Genomic DNA, 24,223 nt, shown 5'->3' on the forward strand with positions numbered 1-24,223 from the left:
CTCTGTAATATTTGTGTTGGTTTGTGCAGGTTAACTCTGGGTAAACCTCTTGGCGAGGGCTGCTTTGGGCAGGTTGTGATGGCTGAAGCTCTAGGCATCGACAAGGACAAACCTAAAGAGGCCGTGACTGTGGCTGTCAAGATGCTGAAAGGTAAACATTTATGGATTAGTTTCCATGTGAGTAAAACTGTACCCTAGTGAGTGTCCTAAATCAACTTTTACCCATAGTTTACTTGCATGTTAACAGTATCTAAAGCTTTTTATATGCAACTGGTCCATTTTTGCATTTATTTTAATTTATTTGAAACAATTCTCCACTAATGGCTTCATCAGATGTAGGATTGTGGGAATTACTTGACTTTTAACCTCATCAGCTCATAAATTGATGTAGGTGTCACCTTTTGAATGGTTCACATTGCTTTTTACAAGGGAGTTACTTCTCTGATGTTCACAATGTGAATCACAAAACTACTGGTTTGTATACGGATGGCACTCAAGTGAAAGATCAAAGCTCAGCAGATACAAGCTACAAATCACACCAGCTCAGCAGACAGATACAATTCACATGTGATATTCTACAGAACAACGGACTGGACTCTTTAGACTGTTTTATGCAGAAAAGCAAAGAGTTTGAAGATGACGGAATGCAAATGCTCTAATAATGTCTACATGTCCAGACAAGGCAGTTGCTAAAAAAGCTAAAAAATCTTGCAAAAACACCAGACAGACAGGCAGAGCACAATGCAGACAGAATAATATTGTCATATGGACCCTATGAGGCTAAAGTATCAGTGAAATGATGGACATTTTTCAACAAAAACAATAGTGTTTTATGATCCCAGCAACACGCTAGAAACTTCTTGTTGAATCATAGTGTTTATGATTTATTATTTAATATTATATATATGTATTAAAATAATTAAAATAATATAAAATGTGTATATATATAGCTATAATTTTTTTTTAGTTATTTATATTATATTACACGTGTGTGTGTGTGTTTGTACGCACGTATCAAAATATTAATTTTCATTTTTATTGTATACATTAAATTCATATAAACTGCTGTTTATATACATTTTCATTTTTGTTATTATACATATTTATACTTTATACGTATACGTTAAAGGGTTAGTTCACCCAATAATCAAAATTATGTCATTAATAACTTACCCTCATGTCGTTCCAAACCAGTAAGACCTTCGTTTATCTTTGGAACACAGTTTAAGATATTTTAGATTTAGTCCGAGAGCTCTCAGTCCGTCCATTGAAGCTGTGTGTACGGTCTACTGTCCATGTCCAGAAAGGTAAGAAAAACATCATCAAAGTAGTCCATGTGACATCAGAGGGTCAGTTAGAATTTTTTGAAACATCGAAAATAAATTTTTGTCCAAAAATAGCAAAAACTACGACTTTATTCAGCATTGTCTTCTCTTCCGTGTCTGTTGTGAGAGCGTTCAAAACAAAGCAGTTTGTCATATCCGGTTCACGAACGAATCATTCGATGTAACCGGATCTTTTTGAACCAGTTCACCAAATCGAACTGAAACGTTTTAAACTGTTCGCGTCTCCAATACGCATTAATCCACAAATGACTCAAGCTGTTAACTTTTTTAATGTGGCTGACACTCCCTCTGAGTTCAAACAAACCAATATCCCGGAGTAATTCATGCACTCAAACAGTACACTGACTGAACTGCTGTGAAGAGAGAACTGAACACCGAGCCAGATAACGAACAAAAGACTGACTCGTTCACGAGTCAAGAACCGTTTCTGTCAGACGCGTCTGACTGATTCAGTTTGATTTTGAACTCTCTCACACAACAGACACGGAAGAGAAGACAATGCTGAATAAAGTTGTTGTTTTTGCTATTTTTGGACCAAAATTTATTTTCGATGCTTCCAAAAATTCTAACTGACCCTCTGATGTCACATGGACTACTTTAATGATGTTTTTCTTACCTTTCTGGACATGGACAGTAGACCGTACACACAGCTTCAATGGAGGGACTGAGAGCTCTCGGACTAAATCTAAAATATCTTAAACTGTGTTCCGAAGATAAACGGAGGTCTTACGGGTTTGGAACGACATGAGGATGAGTCATTAATGACATAATTTTGATTTTTGGGTGAACTATCCCTTTAAATCATTTTGAGCTCTAGATATCGGCAATTCATTTCTTTCTTTCTTTTTTTTTTGGTTAAAATAAAATGTAAATTTTATTATTAATATCTGTTTTGAGGGATTTTGGAATAAACAATTCTGGGCACATTTATCTCAAAACTGGCCAAATGTCAAACTTGCATATACAGATAAAGATTAAACATACTGACATAACGGCCTCTCCCTAATTGTTCCAGTCGCAGATTAAAAAACTACTTCACATAAGCTAAATGTGTTTTTATTTTGTGCAACTTCTAGTTAAGGTATTGTTATGATGTGAGAAAGGGAGAAAGTGGGATAGAAGGTCTTGACTGTGGAGGCCTGGGAGGGTTATTTGTTGGTGCTGAGTGATGTTGGTAGAGCTCGGGTGAAGAGGCCGCATAGCTGACCCGGAGCTCACCAGCTGCACAGCTCTCGCTCTTCACCTGCACAAAGAAAGTCCCTCACGCTGAAAGAAAGAGAAGAGAGTGGGGGAGGGAGCCAGCAGCTCAAAAGAAGTTTTAAAGGATGTTGAGAGGGCTGAGGGACAGGGCTGCTCCGGAGAAAACGCTTGAAACAAGAGCACGTTCACCATTTACACCCGGCTTAATTACTGGCCTCGAAAAACATTTAGAAACTTAAAGGTTAACTTTCTGGCATTATTTACTGATTTTGTTCCAAATCCATATGACTTTCTTCCTTCTATGGAACACAAAATAAGACAATTTTTAGGAATATCTTGGTGTCTTTTGTCCAGACAGTGACAGAGAATGGGGTCTGGTGTTGTTTTGGACCCCATTGACTTTCAATATGTTGACAAAAACAGTTAAAAAATTGTTAAACATATTTTCATAAATATGGTACAGAATTTATATATATATATATTTTTTAGCAGTAGTGTTGTTATTGTTAACAAAAACTAGAACTATGAAAAATATTTTTCGGTAATTAAAAAAAAAAGATGAAATAAAATATAAATACTATATTACTATATTACTATATAAAATCTTAAACTTTAAAAGTAGACTAGAAGTGTTGCACTGGCAACTAACTGACATAAACTGAAGTATTAAAACTGAAAAATAAAAACAAAAATAAATTAAAGCTGTATATAAATATATAAAAATACAAGTAATAAAAATGACAAAAAAAAAGTAAAAAAAAAAAATTCCCCTCTGGCAACCAACTGAAATAAGTTGAAGTACTAAATTACTAAAACTGAAAAAAAAAATTAACTGAAAATATAAAATAAAAGCTCATTTAAAACTAAATAATACTAAAATAATACTAATAAAGATTTGTGTGCCACTGTAAGGTATCAAACACTGTCTTAGTTCACAAAAACACAATTTTTAGAGAAGGACTTGAAACGTTGATGAATCTGTTATGGAGCGAAGAGTGCACAGCATTCTTAGCCGAAGAAACTGGAGTAAGATAAGACAAGAATGGCAGTCAGTGGATTGTGTCAGGTTCGCTCTAGTGATCAGCAGGCAGATAATGAAAAGGAGACTGTCTCTAAGGTAATTACTCTAAATGGAAGAAACACTTTTTTAATTGTGAGGCAATGAAAGGAGAGCTGTGTGGCGGTTCTTCAGTGTAACACTAAACCACACAGACACTTACACTGGGACACAGACAGCCAAACCGGCCAGTCCAATCATATAGGGTGCATTGGCATGGATGGCATACTAACACACCACTCAAACTGCTTTTGCATGTGTGTGTGTATATATAAATATATATATGTGTGTGTGTGTGCAGTATCTAAATTTTGAAGTAGAAATGCTGATAGAGCATTTTCTTTTAAAATGTACTCAAATAATCTTGTTATTCTTTTAGAATTTTTCCTAAAAAAGCTGATTGCATTTTGTTGAGTGGGTACAATGAACACTGTTTATTTGTGTTTTATTTTTTAACCTTTATAGATGATGCAACGGAAAAAGATCTTTCTGACCTGGTGTCGGAGATGGAGATGATGAAGATGATTGGCCGGCACAAGAACATCATCAATCTGTTGGGAGCGTGCACACAGGATGGTAATTGCCAGTCTGGTTCATATTGAAGAGATAATTCTACCAAAAAAAAAAAATCATTTACTCACCTTCAAGTTGTTCGAACCCTCTATGTTCTTCCGTTGAACACAAACAAAGATAGTTTGACGAAACGGTTGCTGGTAGCCATCGACTTCCATAGTATAAAAGTCAAAGGCTGCCATGAGCTTTTTGCTTATGAATATTCTTCAAAATATATTTTTTGTGCTCCACGTAAGAAAGAAATACTTACAGGTGTGGAGTAACATCAAGGTGAGTAAATGAGGGACAACTTTTATTTTTGGCTGAACAATCCGAACAGTGGGATGACACTATCTCTCTCTCTCTCTCTCTCTCTCTCTCTCTCTCAGGTCCGTTGTATGTCATAGTAGAGTATGCATCTAAGGGAAACCTTCGGGAGTATTTGAGGGCCCGGAGGCCCCCAGGAATGGAGTACTCGTATGATATAGCCCGAGTATCAGATGAGCCTCTCACCTTCAAAGATCTGGTGTCCTGCACTTATCAAGTAGCTCGTGGCATGGAGTATTTAGCCTCACAGAAGGTAGCTGCACATGCACAACATATCTGCATACTATTAACATCTCTTACTGATTTAGAAATGTCACTTACATTGGCTTTACATGGTGCTGGTCACAGCCTCAGATCTCTAAGATCTTTCTAATCAAGTTATATAGCTCTTTATACAATTTCAAAGCATTTTTTTAGGAATAAACAGCAAAATAAAAGAGTTTACGTTATGAAACAAAAAAAGCAGCTGTACAGAAGATAATAGTGGCATTATACCGCTCAGTTTATTTTAATGTGGTTTCAATTCAGTTCAATAACAGCGACAGTGTTGCAAAGTTCATCAATTATAAAACATTTAAAATTTTGCTAAGTTAGTGTAATCTAAATTCAGTTAAAATTTTGTTCAATCTAATTTAATTGCTAATATTACCGAATATTAATCGTCTTTTAAATCCCTAAAGGACATGCAAAATAGCAAGAACTTTTTGGAAATTGCAAGCTTTTACTCAGTCTGCCAGAAAAAATGTTGCATGTTCTCAGGCTGCTAAAATGAGAACTACCCAAAAAGTTGCTAGTACTAGATAGTTTGCAAGGTTCACGCCATCAAATCTTTGTAAGATATTCAAGGGTTTCATTTGCACACACCTGCATATTCTGTTTCATTCTCAGAGTATCTGATTTCACATCTTCCTGTCCCCAAACATCACTTTTAAAAAAGACTTTAAGTGGCTTATTCTTCATTTCTGTAAAAAACACAAATGGACCAGACTTGATAATGGTTTTGCTAAACTATACACTCACCTAAAGGATTATTAGGAACACCTGTTCAATTTCTCATTAATGCAATTATCTAATCAACTAATCACATGGCAGTTGCTTCAATGCATTTAGGAGTGTGGTCCTGGTCAAGACAATCTCCTGAACTCCAAACTGAATGTCAGAATGGGAAAGAAAGGTGATTTAAGCAATTTTGACTTTTCACGCACAACCTTTTCTAGGGTTTACGAAGAATTGTGTGAAAAGGGAAAAGCATCTAGTATGCGGCAGTCCTGAGGGCGAAAATGCCTTGTTGATGCTAGAGGTCAGAGGAGAATGGGCCGACTCCTTCAAGCTGATAGAAGAGCAACTTTGACTGAAATAACCACTCGTTACAACCGAGGTATGCAGCAAAGCATTTGTGAAGCCACAACACGCACAAACTTGAGGTGGATGGGCTACAACAGCAAAAGACCCCACCGGGTACCACTCATCTCCACTACAAATAGGAAAAAGAGGCTACAATTTAAACGAGCTCACCAAAATTGGACAGTTGAAGACTGGAAAAATGTTGCCTGGTCTGATGAGTCTCGATTTCTGTTGAGACATTCAGATGATAGAGTCAGAATTTGGCGTAAACCGAATGAGAACATGGATCCATCATGCCTTGTTACCACTGTGCAGGCTGCTGGTGGTGGTGTAATGGTGTGGGGGATGTTTTCTTGGCACACTTTAGGCGCCTTAGTGCCAATTGGGCATCGTTTAAATGCCACGGCCAACCTGAACATTGTTTCTGACCATGTACCTTTATGACCACCATGTACCCATCCTCTGATGGCTACTTCCAGCAGGATAATGCACCATGTCACAAAGCTCGAATCATTTCAAATTGGTTTCTTGAACATGATAATGAGTTCACTGTACTAAAATGGCCCCCACAGTCACCAGATCTCAACCCAATAGAGCATCTTTGGGATGTGGTGGAACGGGAGCTTCGTGCCCTGGATGTCCATCCCACAAATCTCCATCAACTGCAGGATGCTATCCTATCAATTTGGGCCAACATTTCTAAAGAATGCTTTCAGCAACTTGTTGAATCAATGCCACGTAGAGTTAAGGCAGTTCTGAAGCCGAAATGGGGTCAAACACCGTATTAGTATGGTGTTCCTAATAATCCTTTAGGTGAGTGTATGTAGAATAGAAATTTAAGCATTTATTATATATTACAAGCATTTCTAAGGCAGTTTATTCTCACAAGCCTCCTGGTTTTCATCCAAAATATCTTAAAGAGCATTCAGCCGTCGAGCGTTTGGAGAACTGGAGTCTTATCGTGCCTCAGTCACTCTCACGTGTGGATCCGCCCTGCGGTTTATCCCTAAAGTAATTTAAAACCTTTGTGTTGTTTGTCTGTGTGTGATTTTTGTCTGTTTCCAAGATGAAGTAGTGATGATTTATGTTCTTCCTATCTTTCTTCATCTCTGTTGCAGTGTATACACCGGGATCTGGCTGCCAGGAATGTGTTGGTCACGGAAAGCAACTTTATGAAGATTGCAGACTTCGGCCTGGCCAGAGATGTCCACAACATAGATTATTATAAAAAGACCACAAATGTGAGTTTCATTACATCAGGATTTTCATTGAGTCAGTCAAAACACATTTCCTGTTGATTTTCATCTCGCTAAGCATTCTTTTGCTGATAGTTATAAATGCATGTAACGGCACACCATTAGGTTTTAGTTGTGTTGATGTTTAAACAGGAAGCCGAGACAAGACATACACGTGTCTTTGAAACAAGTATTTTCTGCCCACCAAGGCTGTGTTTATGTGATCTAAAAATACAGTAATAACAGTTAATTTATTAAATATTATTAGAGTTTAAAATAACTGTTTCTGTTTGAATATATTTTTAAATATCATTTATTTCTGTGATGCATTACTCCAGACTACAGTGTCACATGATCCTTCAGAAATCAGTTTAATAGGCCCGAAAAACATTTATTCTACTTACTATTAATGATAAAAACTGCTGTGCTATTTATTATTTTTAAGGAAGCCGAAATACTTTTTTTCAGGATTTTTGATGAATGGAAAGTACAAAATAAGAATTTATTTGAAATAGAAGTATTTCAATATATACTGTATAGTCAATATATATTCAATAATATATAGTCTGTCAGTGTTTGGGTGTACACCGCCATATAAATGGCTACAAAACTCTGATTTAGATCTCATTGGGTCTTGAAGCATCCTTTATAGAGACATATTCATGCTCGACTCCTTTCAGCCTCCTGCCATCTCTTTCTTTGTTATCTTACCTTTTCTCTCTTTCATTTCTCCTTTTTTTTTCCCCAGTCTGTTTATCTGCCACATCCCTCCCTCCTCTCGCCAGTCTTGGCATGATTTGCAGATTCCCAGGCAGTCGGCGTGTAAAGTGATTTCGGCTCTTTGCTTATTTGGGCCTGCCCTCTTCTCTTATTCCAAAGCTTGTTGTTCAAGCTCATGAGAAAGAAATGTTAGTGACAAACCTAAACACATTAGCATAGCTTTAACTGGCATTCATCTGAGATACTTGTTTAGGCTGTAATTCACTCATCTGAGAGTTTAGGTCATCGAACGTGGCAGAGGAAGAGTGTGTGAATATTGATAGCAACGTTTTGATCATTACGTTTGGGTCAATGTTCAGGAAACATCAACATGAAATCAAAATGAACATTTCTAGTCTTACAGTGCATGACTCTAGTTGGTCGTTTATGGGTGTGGGATGGCATAGATGGTTGATCAGTTCGATTGAATTCAGAATTTATCCTATTTAATTACATAAACATTCATAGTCTTTTTGTGCATGATTCATGGTCATTTTTATATCCGTTGGATCTAGTCGTTAATTACTTGTTTTTAGTTGTCAGATGGTTGATCAATTTGACTTCCAGCTAGTGGGCCTGGTTTTAACCTATCACACCATTTAGATCATGCTAGTTAGAGTTGGTTGAACCAGTAGAAAACCAGCAACCATGTCTGAAATTATAGCTTGCTAAACTTTAACAGGTAGAACTTGGATTTTACAACAGGGAAGCAAACTTTTCCCTACTTTATTCATCTGTACAGCTTCAGTCCTCATTCATTTCTTAGTTCTTATCAAGGTCACCAAGATCTGGCCTTGAATATTTTAAACACAGTTTGCCATTATTAAAACATGAGCAAAGCCCAGACTGAGAGATACTGATGACTGATTAATGGCTGGGGTTAGACTGAATTACACTAGTTCAACTCTGTCTAAATAAAACACTGTGAGCCAGGAGACTGTGAACTCGGGGCACTTCTTATTGGATCTAGCACTCCAAACGTCATTGACTCTTGTATCTTCTCCACAAGCCTCAATTTACAACTCCACAATGACTCCTAAGGGAATTTAGAGTTTGGCGATACATCCCAACTTGATTTAATTGCCAATCATTATTGGCTACTCATGGATAAATTAAATTCCCGGCTAACAAAGTGAAGATGTTTGTGTTGCTGTGTCTGGGTGTTGTTGTGTTGAGCGTCTTTTGACCTTTTCTCCTGTTGATGTATGTAGGGTCGTCTGCCGGTGAAATGGATGGCTCCAGAGGCACTGTTCGACCGAGTCTATACGCACCAGAGCGATGTGTAAGTCAACCGTTCATATATCATGAAAAAAAAAAGATTTCTATTGCTCTTTTGCTGATGTTTACAGTACAATGAAATCTCCATCCCTAGTCATTCACATTCACATTTTCACTTATTAATTTAGCAGTTACTTTTATCCAAAGTGAGGAATGCACAAGCAATTCATTTTAATGACGCAAAAACACAAACATGCTTCCAGGACAAACAGAGAGGGGTTAAGAAATAGTAAAAGCATAGAAAAATAAAACTTTTCAGTAAGATGTTATAGAAGTCTGTTTCTGCCACTTAAAAAATAAAATAAAAGGTAATTGTGACTTTTTATCTCCCAATACTGACTTTTATTCACAATTTTGAGTTTATATCTCACAATCGTGCCTTTATAACATGCAGTTGTGTCTTTATATCATGCAATTCTGATTTTTTAACTCTTTATTGTGAATTTGTCTTAAAATTCTGAGAACAGAAATCAGTCATATTTTCCTTAGAATTGGACTTTATAACTCACAATTGAGATTTTATATTTCACGATTCTGAAAACAGAAGTGAGAAATGGGAGATATAAACTCGCAATCGCAAAAAAAAAGTCTGAATAATGAGAGTCACAATTAGCTTTTTTTTACTTTTTACTCCGTAGTAGAAATGGGCTTCCATACGATGCAGTGGCATTCACATAGAAGAGAAGACTTTTTAGCCGTTTCTTGAATATTGTCAGGGATCCAGGTTGTCCAGATAGGGTTATTATTTACAGTATTGAACTTACAGGAAACCTTCTCAATCATGTAAATATAAACATATTTACACATCAGTGCAACTGGTATTGTTACTGGTTCTACATGTGTGGCCAATTATAACAGTTCATTTGCATATAGTGATGATAGCTTATTTCTGCACTGTGGTTCTGGTTGGTTCTGCACAAGTTGTAAGGGATCAAGGTTTAAATAATACTGTTAGGGCTGCTTTTCTTTCTACAAATTGAAAGAGGGCACTGAAGTGGTTTGGAGAGTGCCGGAAAACAGTCGCTGTGTGTTTGTATGAGGCGAGTAGTTTGGGAAAGAATAGGAACTGCTGGCAGGTGAGTTCAAGGGTACAAGAATTGTTTCCCTTCGGATAAAAAGGAGCACAAGTGATGGAAATTTAAGGAAGTGTTTTTGTCAGGCGTAGAAAGAAGAAGGTCTGTTCGCAGCCAGCGCTACACCAAAAAGTGAGAGATTTCACGCTCGACTTGTGACCAGTGCTGTGTTACTAATCTGTGCAGCTTCAAAGCCCAGCAGACTCTCACCTCCCAGAGCCCGGACGGAAATGCCCTCTGTCTTCCCTACACTTCGTCCCATCACATTCCTCCATCCAGCTCTTCTACACCTCATTGTTTTTTTGGACTTGAAAGTCTCTTCCCTTTTTGAAATTTTCCATAGAGTGAAATAATCCTGTCATTTGTGTTTGCGTTTATCCGCTAGTGCACGATTGTTCCCTTTCAATTTAATCTCAACGTTTTTTATATATATATATTTTTGGTCTCTTAAAGAGATTAAACTAAATGGAAGTTACGCTTTGGTGCACGTTGGATTTTTCATGCAACCTCTGCGGGATGTTTTGAAGTTTTGGCTGTATGCACAAGTCTTTTCTACATTTATATTTTTATTAATCTGATCTTTTGGTTTGCATCCATCAAGCTCCAAATTTGTAATTTGTGAAGTATTTAATAAAATGGCATTGGAATGTACAAAAACAGATATTATCATAAAAGAATGTGGTCATACTGTCCACCCTGAATGATAGATGTTGTGTAATCACATTATCATTATATTTTCATTATCTTTGGTATGTTTGTCTTCTCTTTGTGTGGTCCGTGCAGTAAAATTAAAACCATAGCAAAGACACCCTTATTGATGGCAGCCGTTTTAATCTTTTGTCTCGGGGCTTAATGCTAATTATGTGTCATCAGTCGCTAAGGTCTCGAGCTCTCTGACTGGCTCACAATCCATACATGACATCATATTAAATTAATGCATAAATTATAATAAAAATTGGCATGTTTTGACAAAGAAGACCCCTGGGGAATTGGATGTAAGCTGAAGAGCTTGCAAAAATGGAAACATGGATGCATGTGTGTGAATTCCCTGTTTGTTCTGGATGATAAATGAAAGGCTTTTATGGTAGAGGGTCATCCGGCCTCATGCAAGGTCATCTATATTAGATGAAAGAAAGGTGTTGGCCTTCTTTTTTTTTTTTTTGCCTTTACTGCCTAGTTAGCATTAATGTTAATCTCATGAAATCTGACAAGATCATGTCTGGGTTCCTGTTTCACCCTAAAATAATACCGTTATAAAATGTAAATAAATGAATTATTTGATTTTTTTAATTAAATTATAAAAATATGAAATTATAATAAAATAATTATTATTATTATTACAATTGTATTTACATTTATAGTTGTACATTTTTATCATTAATGAATCTATTAAGATTTTATGCATTGTGGAATTATTTCCATTTCCTACATATATTCTTCATGCAAAATCAAATTTATATTTTTTCCTTTTAATTTTAATGTGGGATTGATTCATTGCTAATTAGCAAGGTCTAGTATACAGCTGTTTTGTTTGTAATGAAGGGCAAGGGTTCAAGTGGACTTTGCAGTGACCCTTTTTTTTTCTCCTCCTGGTTTGAGTGATTGATCATGGAGGGGTTAGCCATGGTTACATGGGGCGACTGAATAGAGATGATGAATTTGGCAAACATGTCAGAGAAGATGCAGTGCTAGATAAAAACGAGAAGATGACAAACAGGGTCACTGATTGAATAAACAATCAAATGGACGGGTAACCGCAGGAGTAAACGAAAGCAGAGAGCCTTTGTGCGTTATGAGACCGCTGTGGGTCAACAGAAAAGAGTACAACCAGAGGAAAATTGTGTTGCTCAGAGGCTGCTCTTTTGTAGCTCAGGAGACCTAATGAGTTCTCAGTTTAAATATCTTATTTAGTCTCAGATCAGATGTTTCTCCTTCAATTCCTTTGGAGAAATAAATATAGATGGAAATGAGACAGTAGTTGTATAGAGGTATTACATTTATGTGGATAGCAACTCATTGTGATCTTTATGAGAAATGTTGGTGGTTCATATAGAGATTTGAATGCAAATTTTGGTATCTGAGCACTTTTTGAGACACTTTTAGAGTCTTTTTCTCAGGAGAAAACATCTGAGAAGCAGAAGACTACATCAAAGTCTCAATTAACTCTCCACTGAATCTTCATGAGAAATATAAGAGTTCCTGTTGAGATCTCATTGATTGCAAATGTTGGTATCTGTGATCATTTTGAGACATTTTCAAGGCTTGATTCTTTGGAAAAACATGAGAAGCTGGAGACTGCACCAAAGTCTCAGATTTGCTTTCCACCGAATCTTTATGAGAAATATTCATATTGAGTTCATATTTGATATATTATTAAAGAGTTCATATTGACATCTCACTTATTGTTAACTCTGGTATCTGAGCACTTTAAGCACTTTTATAGAGTCTTTTTCTCAGAAGCAGGAGACTACACTAAAGTCTTATATTTGCTCTCCACTTATGATCATGGCAGCTCAATGCTAACCTGTGTGTAGTTGTAGAGATCTGTTTCTCAAGCAAATTGTGTAATGCACTGATTTCAAACCGATATATCTTGTGATTCTGAAATGCTTTTGTTAACTCGGCAGGATAAATAAAAGCTTATGCAGATGATAAGGCTTTCTGGCTCTATTTTGGGAAGCTTTTAGCTCACATTTGATGAGTCAAAGGTCAGAAACCCTCTGTGGAAACTCTTATCATTTATTTGTGTATTTTATTTTCCCTCCTCATCTTAGATGAAGCAACACGGAATTGGCATGTGTTGAAAAACCATTCGCTGCTACAATCTTACGCCCTCTGGACGTTTGTTTCCTGAGGGTCCTGCTAATGTTTGTATTGGCTGGACAATATGTGTCATTATAGAGTTCTATAGAGGACAAAAGCCTGCTTTGAATCCAAGTGGTGCCACAGTCCAGGACGCTCGCAGAAAGACTGCATTGAGACCCAACAGCTACTGCGTTGTTAGAGCCAACAAATATCACTACTGTAAAAGGATCAAATTGGGATTTTTGGAACGGCTTCATTTCACAGAGCATTACTTGTCCAAATTTTGGGGAGAGTGAAGTGATGCTACCACAGAAGAGGCTGGAATTCGTTGTTAAATAATCGAGAATTCACTGTATTTACAGTTAGAACACTGATTGAAAGTGTAATATGAAGCATAAGAGGAACGTGTTTGTTTGTGTTGTACTGGTGATCTGATGAAGGTGCGTCTGTCTCTTTCAGCTGGTCGTTTGGGGTTTTAATGTGGGAGATCTTCACGCTCGGCGGTTCTCCGTATCCAGGAATACCTGTCGAGGAGCTCTTTAAGCTACTAAAAGAGGGTCATCGCATGGACAGACCTGCTAACTGCACCAACGAATTGTGAGTGTCAATGTTTTTCTCAAAGGTTTTATGTTGCATTGTTTGTAATAGCAATCTTTTTCTGATAGATAAAATCTCTTCGCATTTAACTTAATTTAGTGTCTGGAAGTTCATTAAAGGGATATTCCACCCCAAAATGAAAATTTTGTCATTATTCGCTTACCCCCATATCGTTCCAAACCCGTTAAAGCTTAGTTTGTCTTCGGAACAAAATTTAAGATATTTTGGATGAAAACCGGGAGGCTTGTGACAGTCTCATAGACTTCCAAGTAAGTTACACTGTCAAAATCATGAAAAGTATGAAAAGCATTGTTAGAATAGTCCATCTATCATCAGTCAGACAGTCACAAGCCTCCCGGTTTTCATCCAAAATATCTTAAATTAAATTTTCGGGTTTGGAACAACATGGGGGTAAGTGATTAATGACAAAATTTTCTTTTTGGGGTGGAGTAACCTTTTAGGGTGTCCTTCCACTAAATGCTTTTTGTCATTTTACTTGCATTTTAGAACTCGTTCAATTAGTGTCAGGCTAACCATATTTTTCAGTGGTTAGCCAATCATTTTCTACTTTCTTTCATTTTTAAATGTAAATTTTTAATTGAGCTATTTATGCTGGCTGGTTAATTTTCTCGAAATCTTTCTTGCAATTGAATTACTTTTTTCTTGAAACTTAACGACTTTATTCTCGGCATGGTTTTATTTTTTTTATTATTGCTTGGCCCTAATCGTCTTCCATAACTGTTCCACTTATCATTTCTACTTTTTTTTTTTTTGCCTTCAACATTTCAGTAAGGTAGTTAAGCTGGCATCCAACACTCAGCTTTGTTTTAATAACATATTTTGAATTTAGTGTAAGCTGACATCCCACTAACCATTAACCTTTTAATCAGGTTTTGCCTTCCATTTATTTCTCTCTTCCATTTAGCTTGTTTAATGCACTAGTTAAGCTAGTGTCCCAATAACCATCTTTAATCATATTTCTGACTTTTTCTTTATCTGTACACACTGTATTTAGTGTTTACATGTACTAGTTGAGCTACTTCCCCCCTGTTCTTCTGCTTAATTTTTTTTTTCTGTCTTACATTTACCTTGTTTAATGCACTATTTTGTTAATCGGGCTCTCATGGCTTTGCAGGAACCAATGAGCTCCTTCCCAACCTAAATTGATAAAGTTCCTATAAGCCACCATGTCGATGACCTAAAAAGCTTTCATGCTGATTTGCTGCCAAAATAAAATGTTTGCATTAGTTTTGAGATGGTACGTGGGCAGCAAAATCACCGTTTCTCTTTCATCGCACCCACGGTTTAGAGCACGTGTACTTGCCTGAGCATGTCCGATTACACAAACGGTTGCGCCACATTTGATTTCCAAAACAGAGCTTAGAAATGACTAAATGATGTCATGTTGTCTATTCCTCTGTCTAAGGTACATGATGATGAAGGACTGCTGGCATGCAATCTCCTCTCACAGGCCCACATTCAAACAGTTGGTCGAGGACTTGGACCGCATTCTCACTTTGGCAACCAACGAGGTGAGGCGTGCACACGTTCACACACATGCATAAACAGACTCGAAACCATTACGCTTTCCCTATAGCTCTGGGATCCATCAATCCTGTGCCAACACTGGCTCTGACTCCAGCTCGCAACATTTCGCAAGATCCACAAGGGAAAGGAAACCATTTATACGGTCAGCGTACAGGTCGAGAGTTGCACGTGCTTAATTTCATCCAGGCTTGGGTTTTCAAGAGTGGCCCTCGTGCTAGCATTGCTCAATTGTCAGATGGATCCCTACTAGACTGAGGGATGGAAATCTGTCAGAACTTGTCGAAGGGGGGATTGAGCCGTGGAAGAGATATGATGCCAAAAGCCCCGCTCTTGCTCGCCGTTTTAAACTTTAGAAATGTAATAAAGTGCCTCTGCTTTCTTCCCCCCATCTTAAACTGCTCACAGATGTGTAGGTCTTTAGTAATGTGAGCTGCCTTGTGTTGAGCAGCGAGAGTTCAATCCAACACTCATTTTCAGCAACCTAAAACCCCCCTCTTCCTCTCGTCAAATAGTTCAGTACCAGCCGCAAAGACAAAATGGCTTCAATTTTGTCTGAGGAATGAACCAGGAAAGAATATCCTCCTGTGCATTTTTTGGTCTTATATATTTATGTGCATTGGATGTTTATAGATATGTATTTCAGAAATGTATATAAGCCTTCAGGTATGGTCCCTTCTGTTAATGATTCACTGAAATTCAATAAGCAAATATTGATTAAACTTGATGTTCAGAAGGCGATTGTTCAGACATGGAATCTGGCACAGTGGTTTCCAGCATGGTTAAACTTGGATTGAGCGCACTGCATTTTTAAGGAAGCTGCTAATAGATCTGTATTACTGCTGGTGAATCATAGCGGAAAGTGTTATTTGTGTTATAACTAATTGTTTGATTCCATACAATACCATTTAAACAGTTGGGTTCAGTATTTTTTGTGTTGAAGGAGAGAAATTATTAGTTTGAGGACACATTAAATTGATCAAAAGTGGCAGTAAAGCTATTTAAAATGTGACAGAAGATTTCTGTTTAAAAAAAAAATGCTGTTCTTTTGAACTTTCTATTCATCACAGACTCCTGAAAACTAACTGAAGAACTGTGAAAACTAACAAAACCTAAAAAGTACAAATAAAATAAATAATTTAAAAATAATAATAATAATAGATAAATAAAATTAAACATAAAGACAACTTATTATTAGCATATTCCAAGGCAACAGCAGAGATTATTGTTTAAAATACAATACAATTCTATCTGAAATGAAATAAGATGTATAATAAAGTTGAGCGTTATTTCAGCTAGTTGCCAAGGCAGCATCTCATTTTTTTTTATTAATGTGTTAATTAAAAAATATTAATTAAATATTAATTAAAAATATTAATTAAAAACTATAATAGTGTTTCAATTTAATTAAAATTAAAAATTATTATTTTTTCTCTCCATGGAAATAGCTTTTATTTCTAATGGAGAAGGTTGTCTTTCATTTGATTAATGGAAATAAAATTGGCTTTTCCTATTTCCCTCATTTTTGCCATTAAATGTGGCAGCTCATGTTTATACTGACAGCTTCATCTCTGTGTCTGTAGGAGTATCTGGACCTGTGCGCCCCGGTTGAGCAATACTCTCCCAGCTTCCCAGACACACGCAGCTCCTGCTCCTCCGGAGACGATTCGGTCTTCTCCCACGACCCCTTAGCAGAGGAGCCCTGCCTTCCAAAGTACCAGCACATCAACGGAGGCATAAAAACATGAGCCTCTTCAGCGTTCGGCACCCAAGCTATGCCTGCAGTTCTCAACAAGACTGAGAGACCTTTACCCACAGTTCCCTTGTACCCATTCAGAACCGTATGCTGCCTCTAGACTCCTGGCGAAGCTCCCGCTGAACTTTTGGAGTGTGCTAAAGGAGGCTGAGACGTCAGCAGTGCTGCTTTTCTGGAAAGAACCTGAAGCCTGTGAAGCGCAGGTGCTTTTTTTTTGTGAAAACACACACTTGTGCGCACAAAAACATATGACCAAGCTCTTAAGAAGAGGACGAGGACTGAAGAAAAGTGACTGTTTCCAAGGGCAAACCATTCGATTTTTTTGGTTTGTTTATTTCGATGTTTTTTTTCTTCCTCGTTTATGTTGGAGTTCTATTACATTCTTACCGTCATTCCGTTGCTTGGCATTTCGGGATTCTGTGTTCCCAAGAAAAAAATGAATGGAGCACATGAACAGAACTCTTAAGAGACAAAAAGGAGACAATAGGATACGAGTACAATAAGGAAACATACAACTAACAGAAGAAGTAGAAGAAGAAATTATAACACTGCCTCCGGTTGATTTTTTAACTGCTCTGTTTTTACCATGATAACACAGTTATCATACAAGGCATAAGCAGGTATCCTTAATGGATAAAACAATGAATACATGGTATATAGTGCTGGTATATTTGTAAATATATTCAAATATGTAAAAATATATATTATATATTTACAATGAATTATTTTTGGTATGGACTTCCGAACAATTCCTCCCCTTTCCCGCAGAGTAAGAAATAGATGTAGATGCATCTAGATGTTTCTATTACATTCCCAGACATACATTAGCACATTTATAGCAGGACTCGACATTAAAAACTCCATGATATGGTTTATGTTTTGTGTTTCTTTTCATTGGCATGTTTTGGGAGTGCACTAGCATTTAGATGACCAACATGGACTAAAAGCCAAACAACTCTCCGTTTTCATTCATTTCTTCCAGACACTTTGAGCCCTGGCACTGGTTCGAAACCAGCCACACAAAATCCCCTGGAAAAGTTTAATGTCGGGTTCTGCGCAACTCTCACTTGCTGACACAGTCACGCATTGGCTTTCAGGGAAAGAGATAGCATGTTAATTTATTGATTTATGTTTTTAAAAAAAAAGAATCAAAAGGTAAAAAAGATCAAAATAATAAAGAGGTAATATTAATGACGACAGTAGAAACAGTTATGATTCATAATGTTTATTTTGTAATTTAAAATAACATTTCAGTGGTACAAAGAATTATTTCTTATGTCTTTTTATATATAAATATACAAATGTGAATGGTAAGTTAAAATGCAAAAATAACATACATTTTTATTGTAGGTTAATCCCTTTTCTATAGTAGAGGATGTTGTTTTACTCACACTGAAGTTTGCGTTTGAATTTGATGAAATGCTGGAAAAAAAGGTTGCAGTATATTTGGTGCAGTTTTACCCACAACTCAAAAGTATTAAGAATCATTAAAGTGTTTCATTTTCTTCTAGACCAATGAGCTGAGGTTGCTGTCAACAAGTGTTCCTGACAGATTTGTAAAATTAAAGATGAAAAAAAATAATCTGTGTGTGCTTTGTTTTGATACATTTCTAAATCTAGTCTTTCTAGAATGTGCTTTCCCCCCACAATACAGTTTCAAAGCAGCTTTACAGAAAATGTTAATGTTTATAATATCTAAATGCTCTATGGTTGGGTTTAGCACATAAGAGCCATAGTTTACATTTTGACAAGCTGTTATAGCACAGTTTCATCATATACTGTTTGTATGCAGATAAAGTTGTACCTACTTATGTATAAACAGATAGATCATAATAGTTTTCCATAATGGTTTCACATCCTCATGGTACTTTCAGTTTTTACTTAGAAAAGTAGAATTTGATAAATGTTCATATTGAAATCCATGACATTAATTTCAAATTTTGATATTTTGTGTATTCATACTGTTTGTGAGCAGGGCAAGGCAAGTTTATATAGCACATTTCGTACACAAAGAAAGTAAAATAGTCATGAAGAAATAATAAAACAAAAATAAAAACAAGCAATTTTAAAAACGTTGGAAATTATTTAAAAATGGACCTATTTAAAATGAATTTAAAACAGTTAAAAAAATAAAAGATAAAAGAAAATTATTTTACATAAAATACAGTGAATACATAAAATACAGTGCAATCGGTTCGGACATTGCACAGTGCTCATTCAATAAATACACAGCTAAACAGTTGGGTTTTGAGTCTAGATTTAAATGTGACTAGTGTTTTAGCACATCTGATCTCTTCTGGAAGCTGATTCCAACTGCGGGCGGCATAGTAACTAAAGGCGGACTCTCCTTGTTTTGTGTGAACCTTTGGTATTTCTAACTGACTCGATCCTAATGATCTGAGTGCTCTGTTAGGTTTATATTCAGTGAGCATATCTGCAATATATTTCAGTCCTAGGTCATTGAGTGATTTATATACGAGTAAAAGTACTTTAAAATCAATACTAAATGTAACTGGAAGCCAGTGTAAGGACCTGAGCACTGGTGTGATATGCTCAGATTTTCTGGTTCTAGTCAGAATCCTGGCAGCAGCGTTCTGGATGAGCTGCAGCTGTCTAATGGTCTTTTTGGTAAGGCCGGTGAGGAGCCCATTACAATAGTCCACCCTGCTGGTGATAAAGGCATCAACAAGTTTCTCCAAGTCTTGACTGGAAACAAAACATCTAATTTTTGCAATGTTTTTTAGATTATAGTATGCTGGTTTAGTTAATGCTTTGACATGACTACTGAAACTAAGGTCTGTCTCCAGAATCACACCAAGATTCCTGACTTGATTTTTAGTTGTTTGATCCCTAAAGTCAAGGTATGCATTCACCTTGAAAACTTCATCTTTGTTTCCAAATCCATTGACTTCAGTTTTTTCCTTGTTTAACTGAAGAAAGTTTTGGCACATCCAACTATTAATTTCATCAGTGCATTGACAGAGGGAGTCAATGGGGCTGTAGTCATTTGGAGATAAGGCTAGGTAAATCTGGGTATCATCAGCATAGCTGTGATAGGAAATTTGGTTCTTTCTCATTATTTGACTTAGTGGGAGCATATACAGGCTAAACAAGAGCGGTGCAAGAATTGACCCTTGTGGGACTCCGCATGTCATGGACGTCCACTTAGAGCAGTTTGAGACCTGATAGAAAAATTGTGACACTAAAGAAATTACTTTTTAGTAGTAGGAACAAGCAGGACAAGCAGTAGTAGGAACCAGCATTCCTTCTCAAATACTGTTGGTTACAGGTCTTTCTCTTTTTGTATCGTCTTCTCGTGGCTGTCAGTTTAAAACAGTTGAAAGCCATTCAGTCCAATGGTACCACTCACAAGAACAAAACCTTCTCCCCATCAAAAAAAAAAAAGAAGATAAAAACTATGGTGACTGAAACCTGTCATGAACTTCAGTGACTGCAGCATTCAGACCTCATTACTCTTCACCATCTAGAAGGATCTCCTAAATGATAGACTGTGATGAGCATCTGTCACAACGTTTTTCAGTTCACAGCTGTTGAAATACGTGAGGAGGCTCATCAGAGCGCTGACTGCCATCTCAATCTACTGGTTCTCATAGCCTCCATCTGTCAGAGGCTGTTTGCACAAGGCCCAGTCCTCTGGAATGTCAACATGAGTCGGGTGTGAGCGGGCGAGACGGACCCACACTCACAGATAACACACGGGAAGCTGGGAGAGAGTTAATCAGTAACGTAAACCACATCATGTTGGGCACCTGATTCAGATGCTTTCATATCTTTGCAAACTCTTTCAGAGGACTCATAAATTTCTAGAGGTCATTTTCAGAGCATGATCTGTTGAGATTCGTCTCACACAACCTAAATTAGTGCATTAGGATAATCTTAAAGGATGTGTGTATTTTTCTCAAACAGAGCCAGAAATCTCCACTTCAAAAGTGCTTGCATGGATATCTGTTATGTAAATATATGTGTAATGGAGGCCAGTGAGTAGGTTTCAGTCTGCAGTCATTTAGCCTCCTTGTTAGTGCTTCTGCCTCCCATGCCAGAGACCCGGGATCGAGACCCACTTGGAACAAGAATGAGGTGTGGCGGTGAGAACCTGGGAGAGAGGGGTTACACTGGTGCCATGACCCGGATGGGATTGAGGTTTAGGGGGGTGAGTGTAATGGGGGAAAGTATAGCGAAATCAATTCGTTTTTTTTAATCAATTCTACTACTACTGTATCTCTGTGGCCTTTTAAAAACAGTACATTGGTTGAATTTGGGGGCGGGACTATCAGTTTGCCTGACCATTGACGGAAGTGCACACTAAGCATGTTTGAAAACAAAAATTATTTAAGCAGTTCTGTTTGGTGTGACAGAAATTTTGCACTTTTCAAGCAAATCACTAAGTTTCTTGTCCCAATTGCTCATAATTTGCACCCGTTTATAGTTTTCCTTTAGTACAGAGATCTTCTACCCAGGAGAAATGTGAAAGCTTTATGTTGCGGTAAATTGAAAATGAGCAGATGAGCAGCTCATCAGAGCTCTGATGCTGTTGGCCTGCTGGTGTTTTCCTCATATCTTGAGGTAGATCGTGATGCTTTGAACATGAATAATCCATAATTGTGCATCAACAGTAAAGAATTTAGCACCTCTGATTCTAGCGCATTATTAGCAATTGTCTTATTCTAAACTATTTTCTTTGATAGGAGACATAGTTTAGAAATGTGTATGTATATGTTACAATCACCATCTGTAGTGCTCTTGATAGCCACCAAAGGGCACTCCATCCCATACCTTTGCCACACATTCCTGGACTGCATTCCCCATAATCCTTTGCAAACACTCATCAGCACTCATTGTTTGCCTCTGTGTCTTGTTAGCCCGGTTCTCTTTGTCATTCATTGCTAAACCTTGTATGTGTCTGTCATGCAAATCTAAGACTTGTTTCCTGGCTTTGTTTCCTTGCCTGTCTTTTGGATTACTCGTTGCTTGTGCGTTTGCCCTGTTATTGTTTGGACTCTTTGCCTGTGTATAGGACCTTCTGCTTGTTTCTAAATTACCGCTCAATAAACACTGTACTGTAAGCACCATGCAGTTTCATGACAGTATGTTTATACCTGCACCACTCTCTATTCTTTTTGTCTTTCATTACAAAGAACTGAGTCAGAAGAGTTGTTCGCTTGTAAATTCAAAGAGTCAAACCCAGCTGAACCCAGCATGAATGTCTTGGTGATGTTCCAATTAAATTATGAAAATGTTATTTCTTAATGTTCTCTTAATATGCAAATTATGTAAGCCATTTTCTGCCACTGAAAAAAAAAAACAAGGTAATTGCAACTTTTGATCAGAATTGCGAGTTCATATATTGCAATTCTGACTTTATAACATGCAATTGCTTGTTATAAAATCAAAATTGTGAGATATAAAGTCAGAATGGCAAGATATAAACTCGCAATTGTGACTTTTTTCTTGTAATGGCGAGTTTATATCTTGCAATTCTGACGTTTTTTAGATATAAAGATGCAATTCTGAGTTTTTTTTCTTGCAATTGCAAGTTTATATCTCACAATTCTGATGTTCTTTTTTTTCTCCGAACAGCGAATTCACATCTCGCAATTATGGCTTTTTTTCACAGAATTGCAAGTTACAAAGTCAGGATTTTGAGATATAAACCCGCAATTCTCTCATTTTATTTTTTATTTAATGGGCTTCCAAACAAAATGGTAAATAAATTAATAAATTTAAAAAAGTACACGGAAGTTCGTGGAAGGTTCTGAAACTAGTAACATTTAAAAACCGTTAGAGGAACGTTCAACTAATGCTTAAAAACTAAAACAATCCATGAATGACGCTAAATAACATTTTTGTGCAAATGTTTAATGTTAACATTAGCACTGGTAACTCTAAACAAACAAATACGAATATTTTCCAAAACCATAAATCATGAAAATCACTTTGTACTGTATACATTCTAAATTTAAAACCGGTACTTGATTCCTCACTTTTTATTTATTTATTTATTTTTAGAATGTTTTGAGTGATATTTACTGGCTTCAAGGCGGCTTCAGTTTTAGCATGACTTAATTAGTCTGTAGCTCACAGATCAGAGACAGCTGCTTATTTGAGCAGGAAAACAGACGAGCCAAAGAATCCACAACATAAGGATGATCCAACACTATATTAGAAAAGGATGACCTCCTTCCCGCTCCCATTCCCTGCAATTTTCCCCTCAGCTAATTCTCAATATCTAAAGTCATTTACCTGGACACAGTGTCTATTGTGTGGATAATTAGCTTGCCGGCTGCAGGTTGAAGGAGCTGCCCTTCCAAACGCTCAGGAATGTCTGTGCTTGTCTTGGGGTTAGAATGTAATTAAATCAGTTTTCTTCCTGGCTGTGACTTAATGCCGACTACCTGTGAGGACAAGAACTTCTCCCATCTTGTCCTGGCAAGAAACGCTAATTTCAGTTTCCAACGTCGCCCCTAACTTTCTTTACCTCTTTCTGTTGTTTCTTGTTCAGGTGCCCTAGGCTGAACAGAGTAGCAAAAAAATAAATAAATAAAAATGACTGTAACTTGTTCTGAAATTGACAAAAAAAGAGAGGTATTTTAAGGAGTAATTCATGCAAAAAATAAAAAATACATAAAATTGTAAATTTTTAATTGATAAAAACTTTATTCACCCTTGTTATTTTATTATTATTTAAACAGAAATTGCAATGAACAAAGTTTCATGCACCAATTTTATTTATTTTTTTTTTAATTTAAGAGAAGACAACATCCAAGGTTCACAGTTTGTTAACTTAAACTAAAACTTATACAATTTTTTTAAGATGAAAAATAATTAAGGATAAATATAAGATGGGAAAAATTACTTTAAACACTTGCCAACTATATCCTCTGTTGATCTTGACGACACGCTAAAAATTAACTAAAAATTAACTAAAAATTAAAATCAAAAGATGAAAAACTGAAATTACTAAAACTAAAACTGAGATAACAATAAAGGAATAATAATAAAATAATAAAAAAGTAATGTGTTTTAATTTTTTTTTTTTAATTATTTTCTGCTTTTGTTCTTGTAACCAATATTATGGGATAAGTTGATAGAAAACTTGATAGATGTGGTCACTATAAATTGTCTGTGTAGAAATGAGATGCTTTTTGTGTTCCACAGAAAAAAAAAAGACTATTAAAAGTCTTTAAAAATGTAAATAATGACTGGATTTTCATTCCGTGTGAACCATTTCTTAAAGAAGTGATGCTGATCTAAAAGGTACGCCTTGAACACAGCCATCCTCACCCATCAGTCTGTGTAGGATGACAGTTGTAATGGAAATCATGATAATT

At 36.5% G+C, this 24,223-nt stretch overlaps 1 protein-coding gene across 10 annotated transcripts in view; it reads left to right on the forward strand.

The window, feature by feature from the left end:
* The window catches only part of LOC132110414 (fibroblast growth factor receptor 2-like), a 67,958-nt gene extending 50,213 nt beyond the window's left edge, over positions 1-17,745 (forward strand). For all 10 annotated transcript variants that reach the window (XM_059516991.1, XM_059516998.1, XM_059516996.1 and 7 more), the window contains 8 exons: positions 30-151; positions 4,069-4,179; positions 4,545-4,735; positions 6,945-7,067; positions 9,032-9,102; positions 13,436-13,573; positions 15,000-15,105; positions 16,702-17,745. In XM_059516991.1, coding sequence (XP_059372974.1) covers positions 30-151; positions 4,069-4,179; positions 4,545-4,735; positions 6,945-7,067; positions 9,032-9,102; positions 13,436-13,573; positions 15,000-15,105; positions 16,702-16,866 — 1,027 coding nt within the window. In that variant the 3' untranslated portion in view covers positions 16,867-17,745. The remainder of the gene's footprint in view (positions 1-29; positions 152-4,068; positions 4,180-4,544; positions 4,736-6,944; positions 7,068-9,031; positions 9,103-13,435; positions 13,574-14,999; positions 15,106-16,701) is intronic.
* The last annotated feature ends 6,478 nt before the right edge of the window (positions 17,746-24,223 follow it).

This window comes from Carassius carassius, chromosome 30 (genome assembly GCF_963082965.1).
Source record: "Carassius carassius chromosome 30, fCarCar2.1, whole genome shotgun sequence".
In the NCBI taxonomy this organism is placed as follows: Eukaryota; Metazoa; Chordata; class Actinopteri; order Cypriniformes; family Cyprinidae; genus Carassius; species Carassius carassius.